This window comes from Furipterus horrens, unplaced genomic scaffold, assembly GCF_987537825.1.
Source record: "Furipterus horrens unplaced genomic scaffold, mFurHor1.1.pri manual_scaffold_11, whole genome shotgun sequence".
Lineage (NCBI taxonomy): Eukaryota > Metazoa > Chordata > Mammalia > Chiroptera > Furipteridae > Furipterus > Furipterus horrens.
In genome coordinates this window covers 5239635-5260860 of record NW_028327181.1, presented here as the reverse complement: position 1 = coordinate 5260860, position 21226 = coordinate 5239635, and the positions used below count along the sequence as shown (strand labels likewise).

Sequence of the window (21226 nt, the reverse complement as noted above, 5' to 3'; positions counted from 1 at the left end):
AAAGGAGCCAGCCCGCACAGAAGGCGTCACACACCATGTGAGGGTCCTTTTCCGAGTTTCCGGATTTCTTTCCCCTGTGGGATCTGGCGGAGCCGTCCTGGAGACAGCTCTTCACCTCTGCCCTGAGCACCCAGAAGCCAGGTCAGCAACCAGTTCTTCAGGAAACGCCCACCCGAGTCAGCTCTCTGGATCAGCAGCAGCAGGGGCTGTCCCCAGTCCTCCTCATCCATGTGCTGCCCAAGCCAGGAGGCCAGGAGGCCTCTGGGACCCACGGCTCTTCTCCCACCAGATGAGAATACAGCTATCCCCTCAAGTCACTCATTCCTGTTTGCACCCAAACCTGCTTCTCTTCCCAAGCCACACACTTTATTATAATATCACGATACTGGAAACTTCTGTTGAGTACAAAGTAGATAAGAAGCAGGCTTTGCGATCAGATGGCTGGGTTTAGGCCCAAATCCCAGCATGCACACTCAGGTGGTGCCTGGACATCCCTAGGCCTCAGTTTTTCCTGTGCAAGTAGGAACAGTCACCTCTCTGTCACAATAGCCACTGTGAGGCTCAAACAAGAGCCACTGCCCTACAGACGGGAAGAGACTCGGCACACAGGCTCCTCTGGGGACAGTGATCACTAATAAAGGCCAACAATGGTCCCAAGGCGGCAGAAGACCCAAAAGCATCATGTCCTGGGTCCACCCAGCTGAGGTCATTGGGCAGCACTATCCATCATTACAACTTCTTCCATTACATCTTTCTTATCTGGAGAACAGCCACGCTAAGAAATGTTTTAAAAGGGAATTTTAGTAAAAGGAGAGAGAACCCTGACCGGCATGGCTCAGTGGGCTGAGCGCTGTCCCACAAAGTGAAAGGTTGTCAGTTCGATTCCCAGTCAGGGAACAGGTCTGGGTTACAGGCCAGGTCCCTGGTTTGGGGGCCCATGAAAGGGAACTACACAGTGATGTTTCTCTCCCTCTCTTTCCCCCTCCCTTCCCCTCTCTCTAAAAATAAGTAAAATCTTGACCCTGCCTTGAAACAACTGTGGTTTGGCTTAGAAGGACTCTCATGCAGAGCCGGCAGTCAGAGGCAGCCCCTCCTCAGGCCCGGCATCTGGAAGGTCTGACAGGTAATGGTGGAAATGGGATGCCTGTGGGCTGGAAGTCATCCCAGACCCGGCCCTGGCACTCACTCACTCTGAACCTCTCAGAAAATGGGATAAGTGACAGTTTGATCTTTGATACATCAGACGAGGCGGGGTTGCAAGAACAGCTGGAGGGGCATTCAGTCACTGTCTCCTGTGTTAATAATGACGAGCCCTCTTCACTGCAGATCAGCGTTTCAGCGTGGAAGGGGTCTCAAACGTCATTCAGAATGGCCTCCGCCACCCCTTGGCAAATTCAGGTGGACAGAAACAGTACTTGACAACAGTTATTCCTTTTGAGAAAAACAACGGACCGCCATCTGTGGTGAAGATCTTCAAATAGTAACAAAAATTCTTGGTCCCAAGAAGTCCCGAGCTTGTTACCTGATTATGTGCTAAAAGCTCTGGGCCCCACGTAGGGCAGTGTCACTCAGGGGCAGTTTATCTCTCGTGGACTACAAATTAGACTTCCTATAGCATTCCTCTGAACGCTGGCTACCTCACCTTCCTGCTACGGGAAGCTCAGTGCACTTGAACTTGGGCTTGTGATTCAGTGTTAATAGACTATGCCTTCCTTCACTAATTCTTTGTATTATGAACCAAGAGAACTAGTTTGAATTACATGGATGGAGTTTTGTTAAATACTAACAATTATGAACTCTTCTCCAACTCTGTAGAGTAAGGGGGTATAATGTTAATTATTTATGTGCAGTTACATTTTAGCACATCGGATGTGGGGGAGCCCGTCGCTCTCTAAAGCATGGCCATTTGTGCACAAAGCTTCTTGCTGCTCTGTGATGTACAATAATTCCTTGAAGACAACGGTTATTTCATTCATCTTTGTGCCCTCGAAGGCCTTGAATAAGAAAGCCCCTCTCTAACCATAAAATTAAACGAATCCAAAATAGGCCTCGGGGCCTTTGCACTTGCTGCTCCCTCTGCTTGGGACCCTCCTCTCCTGACTCTCTGGATGCCTGGCTCCTCCACCTTCAGATCTCAGCTCAAGGGACACTTCCTCAGAGAGGCCCTCCTGGTCTACTCCATCTCCAGTACCCAGTCACTCTCTAGCAACCATCACAGCACAATGAGAAAGCTGTAGTTGTCACCTGCTGTCTCCCAAGGCTCTGTGAGGGCAGAGGCTGTGTGTCTTGTCTGCAATGTACCAGCAGTGCCTCAGGAGTGCCTGGCGCAAAGGAGGCACCCAGTAAAGGACTGCTGAGTCCATGGGTGACTGAACGGAGGGATGTATGCACACATGAGTACCTACGTGACGCCGGTTGCTGCAAACCATGAACAGTTACCACAGTCTCTAAAATACGACAATATACTTACTTGTCCAACCTTGGAAAGTTTAAGTTCTCTTAACGTATAGTCATGGGCGGCACTTTCTTTGACGTTCCTAACACGCATGACCCCGTATTCTTTCAGAGCATACTCATCAGGCCAGTATTTGACACACTTACTCTGGAAGGGAATCAGAAAAAAAGGCAGTTAATCTCTGTGAACTCTGAAAGAAAAGCCTAAAGCAGCAGGAAGCAGATGTTCAGGTCTCGCTCAGTGACCACTAACAGTCTAGCCACCACTGAGTCTGGAATTCTAGAGCCCTGCCCGTCACTCCGCAGGTATGGACGGGCGGCCCAGCAGGCCAGACGGGCCGGTTCATTTCCCCACAGCGTAGGAGGACTCCGCACCTTCGCTAACCCAGTGTGAACACTTTCAGCACAGAGAGGCAGCGATGGGGTTCTGGACCAGCTGCTTTTTCTATACCCACATCCATGTGCTACCTGCTGCACAAGGCACCTTGGCTTAACTGGGTGCCTGGCAACGCCACGCACACAAGAGCTGCTGGCTTCAGAGCGGGCAGACGGAGAAACATGGCACCAAGGAAAAGCACCCTTGGCGCCAAAGAGGAAGACAAGCCGCTCAATGAGACAAGTCTGCACCTACCCACATGGTGACGTGTCCTGTGTGAAGAACGACTTTGTGTTTTGCATTTTTTTCTGGGCGCAGAAAAAACACAACTCTCTTTCCATAACCAAGACACAAATATCAGCAAAAGAAAATTTCGCTGTGTATTAGGAAGACCGAGAAACTCCCAGTTATAAAATGAGAACTAGAGGAGCAGCTGCAGACGAGCCCCATAGTCAGCGGTCAACTGAAAGAAAAGAAAAACTTGGCAGGAAGCAGGTGCAACAGGAGAATCTAATGCACGGTGCGACTTTTTTGTTAGCACAGCCTGGGGTCCTTTATCGATGAGTATTTTGAATTCAGCTTTCCTGCCAATATTTTGTAGATCCAAATACCCTGTGACAGATTCAATGCAAATTTTTCTCCAAACACTTCTAATATCAGTCGCACTCAAGGCTGTTCCTGGCTAATGCATCCTGAGGACTGCTGGCGCTCAGGGGAACACAAGATGAAATCACAACTCTGAAAACATCTTAGCTGACTTTGAACAGCTGTAAACTACTGCAGCCTGCCTCCCACTTTTCCAAACTCTGAAATAAACCTTGACAACAGCAACAAAAAAATCTAAACTGTGAAGGCTATTACTTTAGCCTTTAAGTTAAAGCCCTGGGACCAGAGCCTGGTTTTTATCCCATGTGGAGGGCGGGCGAGGGCGGGGAACGCGCTGGGGGAGAGGGTTTCAGGCGCGGGGAGAGAGCAGAAGCCCACGTCAGTCTCTCCGCCCACAGAATGAAGAGGAAGAGCAGGAAGGCAGGCCTGCACTGGGAGGAGGAAGCGGGGCAGTGTGACCTCGCCGCGTGTGTGTGTGTGTGTGTGTGTGTGTGTGTGCAGTGCGACCTCGCCCCGTGTGTGTGTGTGTGTGTGCGTGTGCATGTGTGTGTGTGTTCTAGGAGCTCCTGGCGGCTCTCCTGACCTGGCCCAACACAGACTCCTCTGCAGGGATGGGATCGCCCTGTCCTCACAGCTCCGAGTGCTCCGAGACACAGGTGCCCTCCTGCACCTACCATCAGGAGCTGCCACGTCCCTGCAGGAAACCTGTGTTCCACAGCGACCCGATCAGGCCTCAAGGTGTTCAGAAGTGTTCCAGCCACCAGTACAGCAATGAAAATCTTGTAAAAACACATCGCCCTTCACAACTATAAGAAAATTACAGCAGCAGGGCTAAAATCCAAAATCCCTCATCTGTCTGAGGGCTAACTCCCACGCACGGCTGCTACACCCCATGCAACTGTTACTGAAACCAAGTCTATCCAAGAAAGCACTTTGACTAGAATACAAACAAAAACACAGAACTTCTCCATATTAAAAAGACCTGTGCAGGCAGGCTCACTCTGGGATAACACACAGAGCTATCACTCAGTGAGGTTTGTCTGCTTCTCTGTAACTGGGTGTTACAATTCCTAAAATCCTGACGAGTCGGGAAGAGCGTGGAGACACGGTCACCCGGCCCGTGCAGCTGGAGGGGAGTGAGCACTGGGAGGCTGTTCCGCAGAACGTGTATCAATTTACAACGAGCGCACAGGGCGACCCAGCGCCTCCTGACATCTGTCCTGGAGGAACTCTCTCCACAGGAACACGGAGGGAAGAACAAAGCTGTTGCCTTGAGCACTTTTACAAAAGCCAAAACTGAAACCCTTAAACGCCCAGGGCATAATGGTAAACAGATTATGATACATACAGATCACGAAATAGCATGTAATTACTATGAGACCGACCAACATATATTAACAGAAATTAGAACATATATGTAGCGGGGGAAAAAACCCCAAGATGCACAATAAAGTTACTGTATGAAATCACTTTTTTCGTACAGTATTTTTCAGAAAACAGTACTACATACTTCTATAGGTACATACATGTATGCAAAGGCACATACAGGAGTCCCTCTCTATATCGCGGTTCACTTACCGTGGCCTCACTGTATTGCGGGATTTTAAAAATATTATATTTAATTATTTATCGTGGATTTGTCACTGTATCGCAGGATTTTGCGATACTGTACAGTAAATACTAAAATAAACGTGAGGTTCCTACTTCGTGGACTTTCATCTATCGCAGGGGGTCTAGAATGTAATACCTGCGGTAAGTGAGGGAATACTGTACGAAGTTTGTCCAGAAAAAGTCCAGCCATTGTTAATATAATGAGAACGGTTTGCGTGCCATCGACGTAACCTGGCAGCCGAGGAGAGTGGACTGGAATGCACATGTCTGAACAATGACAGCTTCACTGTACTCGTCAGTGGGGGCGGCAGACAGCACTGAGTGAGCGTGTGTGCTGTGTGGCCGTCGCATTCAAAATGACTGAGTAGAGTAACAAATCTGCATCAAGTTTTGCTTTAAGCTTGAACATTCCTCCACGGAAACTATTCCGATGATCCAGAAGGCTGCAGCTGTGGGCCTCCGGTGATGGGCAGCCTCATCACAACAACACGCCTGCTCACACATCACATCCTGTGCAGTTTGCTGGTGAAACATCAAATCACCCAGGTGACTCAGCCCCTCTACAGCCCAGGTTTGCTGCCCTGTGACCTCTGGCTTTTCCAAAACTAAAATCTCCTTTGAAATGGAAGACATTTTAGACCATCGATGAGGTTCAGGAAAATACGACAGGGCAGCTGATGGCGACTGGGGGAACTATGTGAGGTCCCAAGGTGCTTAGTTTGAAGGGGACTGATGTGTCATGGTCCTATGTGCAATGTTTTTTGTCACTTGTATCTTCTTCAGTAAATGTCTCTATTTTTTGTATTACATGGCTGGATATCTTCTGTACATATGTAATGCCTATAGTAATGCCTTTAATACATGTATGTACGTAAATGCCACAAACAGAGTGTAGAATACACATCAAACGGGGCTTATGTTGGAGGAGGGGACTCAAGTGGGTGGACAAGAGATGGTGACAAAGGCAGCTTTAACTTTAACTGTGTTTGAATATTTATGTGAACCCGTTGTTCAGATAAGGCAAATTAATTTTTAAATGCTTAAAAGTCATGATATATACAGTACACATGACCAGAGAAATCACTGTTGATTTATTAGTACTCTATGCACCTGAAAGTACTACACAGGCCTGCCTACGCGCCCCTTCTGCTCCTGGATACAACAGTCACGGGGCTGGATTTACCCGCCTGCCTTAAATGACTGAAAAACTGGAAAAACGAAGTGACACATAGGACAGCATTAGCGACAAGGGCATTAAGTCATTACAAATGTATTCCATGTGTTCAAAGGTTAGGGAACGATGCCCCTGTGAAAAAGACACAGAAGATATTTAAGAGACTCCAGTAAAACTTCCGGAGGCGAACAGGACAGTGTCTGAACGGAAAGGACACTGCGGAGGACCAACAGGTTACACACTGCAGGGAAGATGGACTTACAGACACAGACACAGCAAAAGAGACCATCCGAAATGAAGCACAGAAGGAAGGAATGAAAACTAAAAACAAGAAAAAGAATAAATAAATAAATATAAAAATAAAAATAAAAATAAAAGAACACAGGCTCAGTGAGCTGTAGGACGACTCCAAACAGCCTAATACACTTGTAACTGGTGCCCCAGGACAGGGTGGGGTTGGAGTACATATTTGAAGAAATAGTAAACATTATCCAAATTTGAAAAAAAAAAACACATCCACAGATCCAAGCAGCTCAGTGAACCCCAAGGAGAAGAAACTGCAGAAAGCTGCACCGGGGGACGTCATCAGCGAAGTTCTTCAGCGCCCTTTTTTCCCAGAGGGTCAGTTAGCTTAAGCGTAATTTGTTTACTCAATGCTTAACATGGTCAACCTGACGTGAGCAGTGACTTTAAAATATGTTATCAGAAGAGCATGTGATATACCTTCCCTCTCTCCACTTCCTTCGTTGTCATGACAATCACTCGGGAATTCTCCTGAAACACCATCCGCCAAAAGTCATTCACCGTATTCTGCAGACAGCCTTGTGTGGCAATATAACTCTTTTTGGGCTTTGAATTGTTGCATTTGGTTTCAAATTCAGGCTAGAAATTCAGGAAGAAAACACGTCAAACATTTGAAACTGGCTTTCAGGACACAAGAAAGGATTTAAAATAAAACACGGGCTAGCAATGGACGGTCAGGAGACACCATGAAAAGCTGAGCTCACCATGATGATATTTGCGTTGATGTAATCGGAAACTGGTTCGTTGGGGTCACCGTCATGCAGGACAACCCTGGTGTGATCGACTGAAAGGAGAGGAGACCATGGTCACAGAGATACTCAGGCCTCTTCAGGACAGAGGTTCAAGTCAGTTCCTCCTCAGCCTAGTCTAAGTTTTGTTCATTTAATGATAAAACCACAGGAAAAATTAAATCCTAAGTAAGCACAACAATAACCTGAACACCACAGGATGCCTCAGAACACCATCTTGAAAAGGAGGAAAAGGGCAAGGTCACTGTCCTAGCACTGATCACGTACTAGGGAAACGCAGTGCATGATCATTGGGAGAAGCTGCGTAAGGGTACATGAGACCTTTGATATATTTTTACAACTTCTAGTGAATCTAAAAAAATTTTTTAAGTTCAGTTTTTAAAAAAAAAAAAAAAAGGAATAAATACAGATAAATGACATAATGTCTGAGATTTGTTTCAAAATAGTCATGATTTGGGAAGAGAGAAGTGGACAGAGTACAGATGAAACAGGCTGGCACGGGCTGACAACGATTCCAGCCAGGAGACGGGAACGTGTGGGTTCTTTACACTGTTCTGTTTACTTCTGAATACATATGAAATGTTCCATAATAAAAAGGGTTTTTTAAAGAAGCAGGATGAGGTATAGTATCTAGAAGACAAGATTCCGATGTATCAACTGACCAAGTTCTGTATAAATGGGATACAAAGCTGAGTGCTCTACCCAAGGAACGAATTTTACAATGAAAATTAGTAACATGGTTGTATGGCTTAAAAAATAATGCTCTTCTGCCTTAGACTCCCCGTCTTGAAAGAAAGAAGATGTTAACCAGAGGACACGTCTAACTGGGATCTGCAAGGGAGGAAAGGGCGGTCATATGGCATTGGGACGCCACACACCACTGCTCCCTCCATCTCCTCCTACACCCCCACATCTTACCAATGAGCCCCACTAGCCTCCTGAGCAGAGAGGAGAAGTCAGACATAAAAAGGATGAGGCTTCCCCAAGGTCATAAGGATCAAGCTGCGGCTCAAACCGATTCTCTGCCAAGTCCTCATTGCCTTTCTCAGGATTATAAACGCCCCCACACCCTCCCATCCTGGCCCCCACACATTGCAAACAATCCATATGGATGTGATATACATACACACGATGCGGAGGTACGTATGCATACAAAACCAGAAAGACTACTACGCAGACACACACACACAGGCGGCCCTTATCTGATGAAATGGCTCTGACCTAATGAGACTTTAGAGCAATGCTCTCCAAATTTCAGCATGCACCCCAATAAACTCTAATAACAGAGTGTTTGAACACAGAAATATACACCCATATATACAATCATATATACAAACAAGCCTCATTTTTAAGCTGGGTAAATATTCCGTGCATGCACTGCCAACATTCTGTATATCAGATTTAAACGTTTCCTATGCATTTTAAACAAAGGATATAAAGCAAGAGGAGTTTACGCATTCTGTCCCTGCCCCACCGTGCTGGCCTGACATGGCCCACTCTGGAGACCCGTGACGGAGGCATGAGGCTAACGGCAGTGCCTTTGGGGGCCGTGGCACCAGTCCTCCCCCTAACTCCTACTTGCGACCTAATACAACGGTCTACCACACGGGGGCGGTACGAGCACCCGCCTGCTGTGCGTGTGGCAGGGCCTGAGTGAGACTCGGATGCAGAGGGTCTGGCACAGGCAGCCTCAGGGCAGGAGCTGCGACCCCTGTTTAGTGCCCTTTCTGGGATCCGCGTCCAAGGCGTACATCCTTCTGGGCCTCTTTTTCCCCGTGGGTCAACCTTGGGCTCTACCCGGCAGCACCTAGGGGTTGACGAAGGGACTCCTTCGGAGCAAAGTGTGGGTATGCACCCAAATCCCCAGTCCCCCGAGCTCCCGGTGTCAGGGAGCAGAACAGCTGGAAGAGGCCTCAGGCGGAGCTCGTCTGTTCCCCAGACGAGTGAACAGAGTCTCAGAAGAAGGCGAGCCTTTCCTGAGACCTAGGAGCCAGGCACTGCAGAGCGAGGACAGGAGCCTGGGAGCCCTGCGGCTCCTGGTGCAGCCTGACACGGGAAGATGGCTTTGAGATGACCACTCTTAGACAGACAAAATTAATTAACAGATGGAAGCCACCACACTCTCAACTTCCCAGCGGCAATTTTACTCTGTAATCAGCACCGTAGGAACTCGGCGAACAAGCCCATCAGTCCCTATCACGGTTGGTTATTTTTGAAACTGCTTACAATTAAAAGAGGCTAACGCCTCGGATCTGCCGAGAAGGGCACACGGCCCTCAGGGACAGTTACAGGGCCGCTGGGAACCAAATCTCCAAGAGTGACTGTCCCCGAGAAGAATATTGATACTTACAGGGCAGGATGTTTTTATATCTATTTTTGTTTTTATTTTCTTGCCTCTGGCCCTCTTTGCGGCTATAGAGAAGCTTGCACTCCTGTTGCTGTAGCGTCTAGAGAGAAATAAAAGTAAATATTACTATGCGTCAAAGCTTAAAAAAAAAAGAAAGCCTGGCTCGGTTTCTGCTTTAAGGAATTCATCCTGGGAATCGGTCACAGTCCTGTGCCGTTGCTGTGAGAATGCTCACGTTGACACTGTCCCAACAGCGGGAAAACACTGGGAACAACATACGCGTCCAACAGGAAGCAGCTGCCTAAACAGCACTATTGCTCGTTCACACAGAAGGACTTTCTGCAGCCGTTTAAAAGATGCTCTAGGAGAATATTTCATGCCTTGGGAAAATCATCAGAGTAAGTGCTAAGAGAAAAGCTCAACCTGGCAGAACAGTATGTGACTTAAGCCACATGTCTGCATCCTCATGGAAGACATGGCAGAAAGCAATACACCCCCAAAAGTAATGGGGTTCTTGTTCAGGTTAGTAGGGATATACAGGCTTTTCTCCCTCTTCCTCTGCCTCCTCCTCTCCCCCAACTCTTCCCCGCCCCCATTCTTTTACCTTTTTCTTTTATGCTTAAATTTTTTACAATGAATAAGTATTTATAAAAAACTATCTTTAAAAATAACAATTATTAAGAATGAAAGCCAGGCAGAGGATGAAGAGGGTGAAGAAGACCAAGTATATAATGAGAGAAAACTAGACTTGGGTGGTGAACACACAACAGAGAACCAGATGTCATAGTATAAAGTTGGAGCCCTGAAATTTATTATTAGCCAAAGTTATCCCCCCAAAATTAATGTTAAAAAGAGAATGACAGCCAGTGGGTATTGGTGTCCAGTATACAAATAAGAGATGTGATCCCTGTTCTCAAGGAGTTTATGATCTGCCTCCTTCTACCATTGTTTAATTCAGAGCAAATGACACGTACCTCAGCTGTCAAACTGGATCCCAGAGGGCAGCAGAAGTGGCCTGGGGCCTGGGGCCTGGGGCCTGGGCCCCGGTCATGCAAACTTTGTTCGCAAGGCTTTTAAAGTCTTCTTGTGCCAGAAACCCAAACTACTGCCACAGACAGCCAGCCTGCGTCCACACAGACTCCTGCCCACCCTCCATGTCTCCGCAGCCACAGTGAAGAAGAGAACACAGGTTCCTGAGGCCTCTGCAGGGAAGGGAGGCAGGAACGCCAGCAGGAAAAGGAGAGGCTGAAGCCCGCAGCCGCAGCGGGACGGGCTGCGATGAAAGAGGGGACGTGGGGAAGTGGAGAGAAGGACCAGCTGCAGAAACAGACAGGAAGGTGGACAAGCCAGGCTGAGGCATTTTCAAGGGGTAGGTTTCGTTTTCAAAATTACAGAAAGGGCCTCTTCAAGGGACTGTCAGTCTCAAACAAGCCTAATCCATAAAGGGAAATCACAACTGGGCAAGAAAGAAACAGACGAAAATGAAAAGTGTGTGTGTGTGTGTGTGTGTGTGTGTGTGTGAGAGAGAGAGAAAGAGAGAAATTAATGTGTGTGTGTGTGTGAGAGAGAGAGAGAGATAAATGCCTACATGGTTACCTATTAAAGCTTTCTACAAGAACTGACAGTATTTCATAACACGGCAGCCCTGTTACTTCCATTTCATTTACCTGCATTGCACATACAGGTATAAAAGTCAGGAGCTTAAATTGCTATTTGACTCTCAGTTTCGAAACGCAGCGTTCGGCCTTGACACACAGCTCAGAACTAAAGTGTTTAGCCAGCTAAAACCCGGGAAGAAGTAAAATACAATGTGCACAGAACTCGGACAATGAAAACGGGCACTCGCATGTTTTTAACGAGGCAGATTAATGGAAGCCACGTGCCTTCTCCACACCGGCACTGCCTGGGAGCTGGGAGCCATACTACGGAGCAATATTTGCTGTGTTATCAGGAAGAAGGTTCAGTCTTGGTTTTTAGACATTAAGGCCAAGTCTGAAAAGCCCAAATACAATGAACTGACTCAATCACTTAAAAATCAGCAGAGAAAAGCAACATTAACAAAAGCTACAATTGTGGGATACTTGGCTGCTTGATTCCAAATGAGCTTGGCAGTGCAGCAAAGACGTGTGCACTGGGGAGCAGCCTTCACGCGACCCTTCCCTGGCGGAGGGCGCGCGGCCGGAGCGGTCTCCACCAAAGGCGCAGTTCCCCCCGGGCCGCCCCGTTGGACCCCCTTCAGTTTCTCCCTCTGCCCTCAGATCACGTCCGGGCTTTTCAGAACGACTTGCAAAGCCTTCTCTTCGGAGCTCACGGAGGCCTGCCTCTCACCTGAGCTTCTGCTTCTCGGAGTTACTGTTCTGCCTGTGCCTCAGTTTCCTCAAGTGTGAAGTGAGGGTAGTCCTAATTACCTGCCCCATTCGGCCGGAGCAAGAGTTCAGTGGGATTGCTCTGTGAAGGGCACTCACGGCCTGGCGTACGAGGAGCCGCGTAGGCGGATGCCGGCTGCTGCTGCTAAGCTCTCACTGTCCCGTGAGCGCGGCACCTGCCGCCCCACCTGTGGCCAGCAGACCTGCAGCGGCGGCGGCACCTGGCAGCTCCCCAGCCCCGGGGTCGCACGGCCCGCCCCAGGTCTGCTTACTCACAATCTGCACTTCGACAAGATTTCCCAGTAACTCACGCGCACGCAGACGTCCGAGACACGCTCTCCACGCTCCAGCTGTGCCGAGATACGCATGAGGGCCGTGAGCTCCCGTTTCTTCGGCTTTCGGCCCGTGTACATGCGACCCGCTCTGCCGAGGACTCCCTTTCCCTGCCCGGAGCACCTTCACGGTTACGGTTTATTTATTTTCCAAGACGCGCCTCGAACACCTCCACCTCCGGGCAGCTTCCCTGACCCGCCCAGCAGCGCACGGCCGGGCCTCCCTGCGCCACGCGGCCATTGCTTACTCAGTGCGCTGTCCGCAGCCCCTTCCCTGCTGGGAACCTTTCCCGAGCTGGACTGGGACGGACCCCAGAGGAGGACAGGGCTGAGAGACCAGAGAAAGAAGCTGACAACTCCAGAATTCAACAGTTTATTAAGGGAACTTACAGAGAGAAGCAGAATCTCGGGCAGTGGCCCGACTGTGTGTCTCCCCAGCCGAGAGGGGTGGGGGCTTGGTACAGATGTTCGCAGCCGCCAGGAACACAGGGGGCCCGTAGCCAAGCGGCAGGTGCTCGTTAAGAGCTGTGTGTTACTATGCAGTGAGCAACCTAATGGTCCTGCTTAGCTATCCTTTCAGTGACATGGGCCCGCCCTGACCCCCAAGGGGGAACTGGGGCCACAGAGGGCGACTTGCTTCTTAAGACCAAGTCAGTGACCTCAGACCCTAGGAACCATTCTGCCCGACACCTTCCATGACTACGCTTGTCACGCTGAATCCCACCTATGTTTTGCCAAAATGTCTCCTCTAAAGAGCAGGGACCATCCTGCTATGCCCGCAATCAGCAGAACAGCGGGCACACAGTAGGCATTCAAAATGTGTTTGCTGACTAAGCAAATGAAAAACAGGGAGGGAAGGAGCAGGGAGAGAGATGGACCACAGATCGGCGCCAGCTCTGGCCTCGGCACTCCAGGCCCACACTTCAAAGCCCATTCCGGCGCTGCTGACCTGGACTTCCACAGAAGGGAGAATCATTGCGGGAAAAATACTAAACTGTTTCCCAGTCTCAGTCACCTGGGAAGCAGCTTCAAGATGCCTGCCCCCGTGGCACCCCACCGGTTCCACCCGCTGTTTTCTTAAATGCACCTCCTCTTTTTTCCTCTTCATAAAATGTATTTCAAAAGGAAACTCCCTGTTACTAGCACATGTGAAAATCACTATCACTTGCCATACATAGAAGGTAACCAGAAAAAGAAATACACCATTAACAAATCCTACCCAGATGCTGTAGTGCGCCCGAGGCTTTGTGAAAAGGGGACCCTGGCAGGCATTAGAGGCAGGCATTAAAGATACATTAGGACTACTACCCTGAGACCCCCTCCAAGCCCCGTCCAGAGGACAGGGCACGGGTTAAAAGGAACACCTTCCTCAGTGGCAAATTCCATCTCACTGACTAATGGGGTGCCACCAAAAATCATCTCACACACACAGAAACACTTAGCCAGACTAAATTCAGAATTCCAGGGCAGCCAGAAGCTTCCCTCATCCCACATTAAGTTTCCACATTAAATTCTTCCAACACAGACTTGAGATCTGAACAGCACACAAGTTGAGACGGGCCTTGAGGCCCTTGAGTCTCCCAGAAAGGCAGAGCCCCTGCGTCCCGGCACAGCCAGGTGCCGGCTGCCTGGGGCTGGCAGCTGTCACGGATTAATCATGACGGTGTGTCTCCCCGCAGCTCCTTCCTCGGTGCCCATGAGCCCATTCTCATCTGTGTCTGGGGCCCAAGTTGCCCGAACACATTTCATTTCCTGCAGTGAAAGGCTGCCACCCATCTCGAGTGACGCTGGAAATAAAAAGAACTCTCAGCAGTTGTGACTTTCCAGCTCTGCCCTCGGAGGCTCCCCAACCGCACACGGGATAATCAGGGACCACCAGAAAGGGGGCTTCCTCCTCAGCACCAGGCTGGGGGCGGCAGGGGCGGAGAACGGCCCACAAGCCCTGCCCCCAGGAGGCTGTTTGCCTTTAACGGCTTATCTCCCACAGCCTCCCTCTCAGCAGCCGCCCCTGGGGCACCAGAAGCTGAGAAGGACCTGTCACGCTGAATGTCACTGTGCCTCCATCAATGATAAGGCTGGGACAGGAGCAAAAAGGTCTCTGTAAAACTGGGACACAGGATCAAGACACCCTGTTTCCCCTTGCAAGACAGCTCAAGAGTTTGCATGAACCGATGCGCCCTCAGCAAGGGCCTGAGGCTAGTTCTGGTCACCTGACTGCAGGAGTCAGAGCAGATCTGGAGCCAAGTGGATTGTACCAAATGATGAGCCTCAAAGGGCATCACGAGAAAGTCAATAGAATCCCCTGATCCTCGCTGTACATTTGGGAGAGCCCAGCAGCATGGCGGACTGTGGATGAAACCAGTATTCACTGTGCAGAAGCCCCCTTACATCCCCACCCTTGGACCCCTGCCGGCCAGGTGCCAGAAGCGACACCCCCAGTCATTGTAATGACCAAAAAGAGACACCCCACCACCACCAGTAACAGGCTTTCAAAGCCCTGACTGAACACCAGTGGGCCTGGCTCTTGACCAGAAAGTCATGAATGCCAGTGACGAGACAGGACCAAGGAGAGATGGACAGGCAGCAAATATGGAACAGCAGAGCCAGGCATCCCTCCCTGTACACCGTGACAATGGCCCAGTGACCATGTCACCTGCACTGCTGAGCAACAGGCACGATGCGCCAGGGGAAGAAGAAACCCCACCAATACTCAAGGTCACCCAAAACAGAGATACAAGGGCGCTTATACTGGATGGGGTGACGGAGCCTGGAGACAGGAACCACCAGCAACACTGTGAAGTGTCAGAGCTGGTGTTGGGTGTTTGAGAATGCCAACAGAAGGTTTTTATACACAAATTAATATCACATAAAAATGAAAACGCTCCTACTAATACCTTCCCACCCCACCCATGGCTCTGGCTCGTGAAGGGCTCTCAGACAGATGGCCTCTCCGGTCCGGACGCCTGAATAATTATGAAGACAGCAGCAGCCACCTGGGCGGGCGCACACCAGCCCTCTGCCCGAGCTGAATACTCTTCTGTTTCCCTGTGGCATCTGTCCCTACGCAGAGGGACGCTGCCATCCTCATTCTGTCTCTTTACTGAGAGCTATGCGGTGGGAACAGGCGCACAGGCGGGTGAAAGCCACCCTGCACGGCCTGTCACCATTCCTCTGTGGCGATTCTGGGGCAGCTTGTACTGACTGGGTCCGCGGCCCCGTCCAGGAATGAAGGGGTAGCTGGCAACTCATCCCCAGAGGAGGTGCCAACTGGCCAAAAGGAGAGTTGATTCTGAATTCAGTCCCGTCCTGGCGCTCGCTGTGAGCCAAGTCCCTGCCTGCCTCCAACCAGGTGGAGCATAAGCAGAGAGGCAAATTACAGGCCATGGTCCCCAGAGGAGAGGGGACAGGCTGTGACACAGGGAACAGCAGCCAACAGCACAGGACAAATCCATCATTAAGTGTGGGATTAATTAAGTGGTATGAGTTTCTGGAAGGAGCAGGTGAAGGATTTAGTTAGGTGCAATTTAAGAAAGGAAGCCATCCCAGTAAGTTGGGGACCGTAAGCAAAGGTGGCTTAGAGGCCAGTGTCAGTGGGACGGCGAGGGGGACCGGCCAATGAGCCTGGGAGCTACGTGCCAGCAGGCGCTAGGAACTGTCATTGGACGGAGCGAGGACAAGAGCGGTGGAGGCCCTGAGAACTGGGCAGAAGGTCTCCGGCGGCAGAGCGGGGTACGCTTGGGGTTGGACGTGCCGTGGTTCAGACTGCAGCCAACCAGCTGCCAGTCACACCCCTGGGGACAACTTCCTCACTCCTTCTGGGCTTCAGTTTCTTCATCTCCAAAATGCAAATGCTGTCTCGCTAGTAGGAAATAGGGAGCCCCTGAAGGTTTCTGAGCAGCAGTGACAGGAAAGACGCTGACACACGCATGGAGGGTGAGACGAGGGCCAGAGGCAGAGAGATCAAGTAACCGGGCAGCTCCCGCGTCCCCGGGGGGACGGCAGCCTGCGTCCCTAGCCACAGGCCAGCCTCCCGTCTCTGCTGCTGCCCGGGGCACCCAGACCCCTCAGAGCCTCCTGGGGTTACTCTACCTACCCCCTAAGATCAGGAGACGCAATGAGATGCAGCACCAAACAGACAATAAGGGCTAGTTCCCTTCCTTCCTGTGAGACCAGAAAGAAAAACCAACAGAACCTGGGGAACAGCAAGGGGTAGGAGAAAGGAGAGGGGGACGGGCGAGGGGCTGCCGGCCCACGGGACCAGAGAAGAAACAGCACGGCCGCCCCTGGGGACAGCGAAAGGGGTTCTCTGGTCTGAAGGGGACAGTAGCAGGCCCCGTTCCGAAGGCTCGCATGTGAAAAGGGAGGACAGCCCAGGAGAAAGGCAGAAGGCAGGGCTCCAAAGGCAAAGCCAGAGCCGAAGCAGCACAGACTCAGGGCTGATGAGAACAGACACACTCCCCAAAGAAACCAGTGCGCGAAATGCAGGATGAGGCCCCGGCCGGGTCGCTCAGGTGGTCAGAGCACCGGCCCGATACACCAGACTCACGGGTTCGGTCCCTGGTCAGGACACACATAAGAACTGACCAATGGGTGCATTAATAAGTGGAACAACAGACAGGTGTCTCCGTCTGTTGGTCTGTCTGTCTCTGTCCCCCCTTCCCTAAAATCAATAAATTTTTTTTTTAAAGCAGGATGAGCAGAGGGTCCAGACCACATCTTGGAGACCCACCAGACCTGGCTGGTTCAGAGAGAAAAAGCAACAAAGGGCAAGAGAGGCACGAGGGAAGGGAAGGAAAAACGAGCCAGGCGCGTGCTGCCACACGTCAGAAAACCCAGGGCGGGCGTTGGACAGCCGCGTCAGGAGCGGCACCATGAAGGGGCTGGAGAACAACCTCTTTGCCTCACAGTGAGCAAGCCACGGGGTCTCCCGAAAGCATCACTTCCGCCGCCTGTCGGGAAGGGTCGCGCTCCACAGTTAAAGACAGGAGGGGCTCAGAAGACATGCAGAGCGCAGCGTTTAAGCCCACGCGATAGGGCAGGACAGTGGCAGGGCAGGGAGGGGCAAGGTCGTTCAAAGGCAAAGGGAGCAGGTGAAGCAGAGATGGGGAAGCACCTTTGGTTCTTAAAATTCTCTGAAAAGATGTCAAGAGCCAGCAAATAAAGACAACTCTAAGGAGAAAAACGAGACACTGGAGAAGCAGAGAATGAGAGGGGGCGAGAAGGGGGGCAGGGAGGGAGAAAGCAACAGTCCAGGGAAAACAAAGGAATTTCTCCAGAAAGAAGCTTCTGGAATAAAGCCTCTAACCACCGCAGTGCGCTGCCCACAGGAAGGTAGCGGCCCTTGTATTGACCACCGGGGCCCAGGCCTCGATGGGAAATCCTGGGTACGGCTCACGCCCGCCATCCCGGAGCCTGGCCAGGGACTGCTATTCAGTGTGGCCCTGCTTCGTCACCACGGGGAAGGTTTCCACTAGAGATCACCAGAAAGAATTATTATTCTAGACATGGCTTTGGGGTGCAGTTAAAGCCAGCTTCCATAAAAATCTAACCATCCTGAAGGAGAATTTATAGCTCCCCTGAGCAGGATGCAATCATTCTAAAGGAACCAAACCGGACTGTGGGCTTGAAGACAGACACGAGCTCCTCCTGCAGACACATCGCCTGGCAGAGCCGCTGCCAGAAACGGGGCATCTGTGGGGCTGTCAGTGCAGTGACTGTAATGCCCAGGCAAACTGAAAACAGCTCAGACCAAGACTGGCAGCTTGCGCAATGCAAGAAGGCTGGGCTTTAAAAACAAATCAAATTATCAAAGAAAACAAGCTTTCAAATGCTGGGGAGCGGGGGGGGGGGGGAATAACCCCAGCTAATTAATTGTTGTGGGGTTTGTATATGTGTGTGTTTATTTGTTTTAAATCAGAAACAGAAGGTTCAAAACTGAAATCTTTCTGAAATTCACCACTGCGACCCTGAATTAGATCCTTTGGGCAAACGTGTAGAGGGGCCTACCAAGTCTAAAATGTGCCTTCACCCAGCCTCAAACAGAGGCTCCAACGAAAATAAACTATGGGCTGTGGCATTTTGTTACAGCTGCCTGAGCGAACTAAGACAGGGAGGGAGAGGAGGAGAGGAAGAGGAAGAGAGAGAGAGGGAGGGGATAAAAGGGAGTCAAACAATGAAGACCTGAGATTTTAAAGAGATACGTGTATAGCTTATCTGAAGTCTGATACAACAGTGTTTTTTAAATTATAAGACAACTGCCATAATCTGAACAATGACTGGATATTTGAGGATTTTTTTTATATCATTTTTTAAAGTGGTCGTAGTACGTTATGTTTTTAAGGATTCCATAAATACTGAAATGTTTTTAAATAAAGTAAGATGATATCTGGGTACCTGATGAAGCTGATACATGGGGGTTCTTTATACAAATCTATTTTATATACGTTCAAAAATTTTTCCATCATCAAGTTGGGGAGAAAGCACTTCTCAATTCAAACGGACTGTATGCGTGTGTGTGTGTGAATGAAGAACATGTAAACAATGACTAACATGTTAATATTAAGGAACTGTTCATAGTTTTAGGTGTGATATTCTGGTTGTAATATTTGAAAGTTAAAAGTGAAATGATGTCTGGGATTTACAGTAAGTCAGGGCGGGGGGAGTGGAGCCATGTTGTCAAAAAAAGACTGGCTGGATGTGAGCGACTGCTAGTGACCTGTACATTGCTGGGGTTACCCCAGTCTCTCTCCTTTTGTATATATGTGACACTTTACAAAATACTTTTGAAAAAATGGGTTTTTTCATTCAGATTCTGATGTAAGGTTTCTAACATTTCTGTACTTATCCTTCTTCCCTCACGAGGCTTCATAAACACTAGATGAAATGGAGTTAATGTAATTTAATGGCTGTTGAAATGCCAGCTTTTATCACCGAGGCCGGCAGAAGAGAATGAAGAAAACCATGAACCTGAGATTTTTAAATGCTGACTTAGTTTAGCACCGTGATGCTTTCCCCCGCTGCCTTCCCTCTCTCAACTGGGAGCTCCTCAAAGACAGAAAGCCAGCCCCCCTCGCTTGCCAGGGTACCCTCTCGGTGGCTAACCCAATGCCGGTATAAAAGAATAAATCTGAGTTCAAGTCTCTGTTCAGCAATGCTGAGCAAGGACAGTGCGTGTTCTATTCTGTACCCCCCTCACTGCCGCCCTTCAGTGAGTGCTTGTGGAAGGACAGTGCACTTCCCCTCCCAGAGCCCCGGGCTCCTCATCTGTAGAACAGAAATATCTCAACATGTTGTTCCGACAGACTGTGGCTAAAATGGCCTTCTCTGGGCATTCATTCATTCATTCATTCATTCCACAAATACCTGTAAATTCTAAACTCCTACAAAAGTACGGAATAAGAGACCATTTACAGAGTTTCTGCTGTGTGCCAGGCACTGTGACACGTGCTAGGGACAACTGTGAGAGCAAATATGGCACAGTCCTTGTTCTTGAGGAAGTTCCCCGGCCAATGGATGGGAAGAGAGAGGATGAAATAACAACGTGACCTGGTAAGTGTCATTCAATGCTGTCCCTTCCCACTGGGGAGCGTTCCCCTGCCGGAGCTGCTTTCAGGAGAGAAATCAGTTCCCTTCACTTCCCAACGTTGTAAATGTCAACCCCCAAATTAAAGCCAACGTGAGGGATCTCTTTCACTCATTCCCTGCAATTAGACTAAAGATTCTTTCTGGAGACCCCAGCCAATGCTGGAAACCTTTCAAAAGAAGTAGATCCTTTTGTGTGTCTGGGTCTCTGCCGGCAAAGCAAAAAGAATCAAACAGAGCCACTGGCCCATCCGTTTCATCTGAACCACCCCCTCCCGCCCCCAAGGCCACAAAGTCCTTCTGTTTCACAGAACTCCCCCTCAGCAACTGGTCCCTGTCAATCAGTGGCCGAACCGGGACACAGGTTCAAGTCTTTCAGATCCAACTGCGAACACAAGACCAACTTCTCACCTACTAAAAATAAGACTTAACAACGTCCTGTTAAAAATTTTTTTTTTTTTTTTTTTTTTTTTTATAACTTACCTCAAATTCTTCCCAAAAGCCTTGTTTGACTTTATCTGTGGTCTCAGCTAATTTGCTTAGTTCTCGAACCCGGCTCTCGATTTCAGCAGCATTGATACGAGTTGTGTTGAGGGGCTAATCAAGTTCAGCCATTGGTGTGAAATAAAGAAAATATTTCATAAAAAGCGTTAATGCAAATAAAAAGAAAAGAAGAAAAGACGTCCAGTCTGGTACTCGTGAAGGCAAGGACAGGAAGTTCACAGGACACAGTAATTCTTGATAAACATTTTCAAACCCAGTTTCACTTTCTTTTCTGTTCTGTCAGAATATAAATCTTTCTCCAATCCCCACACGCACTCTACTCTGCTGGTATGAAGTCAATCGTCTTTTTCTTTATAAATAGACTATAGCCCTGGCCGGTGTGGCTCAGCAGATTACGTGCCTGCCTGCAAATCAAAGGGTCACCAGTTCGATTCCCAGTCAGGGCACATGCCTGGGTTGTGGGCCAGGGCCCCGGTTGGGGGTGCGGGAGAGGCAACCACACAGTGATGCTTCTCTCCCCCTCTTTCTCACTCCCATCCCCTCTCTCTAAAAATAAATAAATATTTTTAAAAAATAGACTACATTAGAGGGACAATATAAATTGCCACTCAGTGATGAGTGAACTTTGAAAGAGCAATAACTCCAAAATGAGTAATATGAACACCAAAGGCGCACCGCACCTCCAAGGAAAACTTGCTTTAAAAACTCCGAAGGCCTTTTGTGATCCATATGGAGACCGTCGTGGAAACGATGCGACATCTGGAATTTGTGCCCAAACACCACCAGGGCAGGGCAGCGGGGGGAGTAATAACGGAAGTCAGGT

General features: G+C 49.5%; 1 protein-coding gene across 1 annotated transcript in view; it reads right to left on the bottom strand.

Moving 5' to 3' along the window:
* The window catches only part of PTPN11 (protein tyrosine phosphatase non-receptor type 11), a 54000-nt gene that overhangs the window by 10202 nt on the left and 22572 nt on the right, over nt 1–21226 (bottom strand). Inside the window, exons 6-10 of the mRNA XM_090290878.1 lie at nt 20383–20496; nt 9624–9720; nt 7229–7308; nt 6945–7103; nt 2471–2602 (exon numbers count right to left, since the gene is read on the bottom strand). Of these exons, the coding sequence (XP_090147004.1) occupies nt 2471–2602; nt 6945–7103; nt 7229–7308; nt 9624–9720; nt 20383–20496 (582 nt within the window). The remainder of the gene's footprint in view (nt 1–2470; nt 2603–6944; nt 7104–7228; nt 7309–9623; nt 9721–20382; nt 20497–21226) is intronic.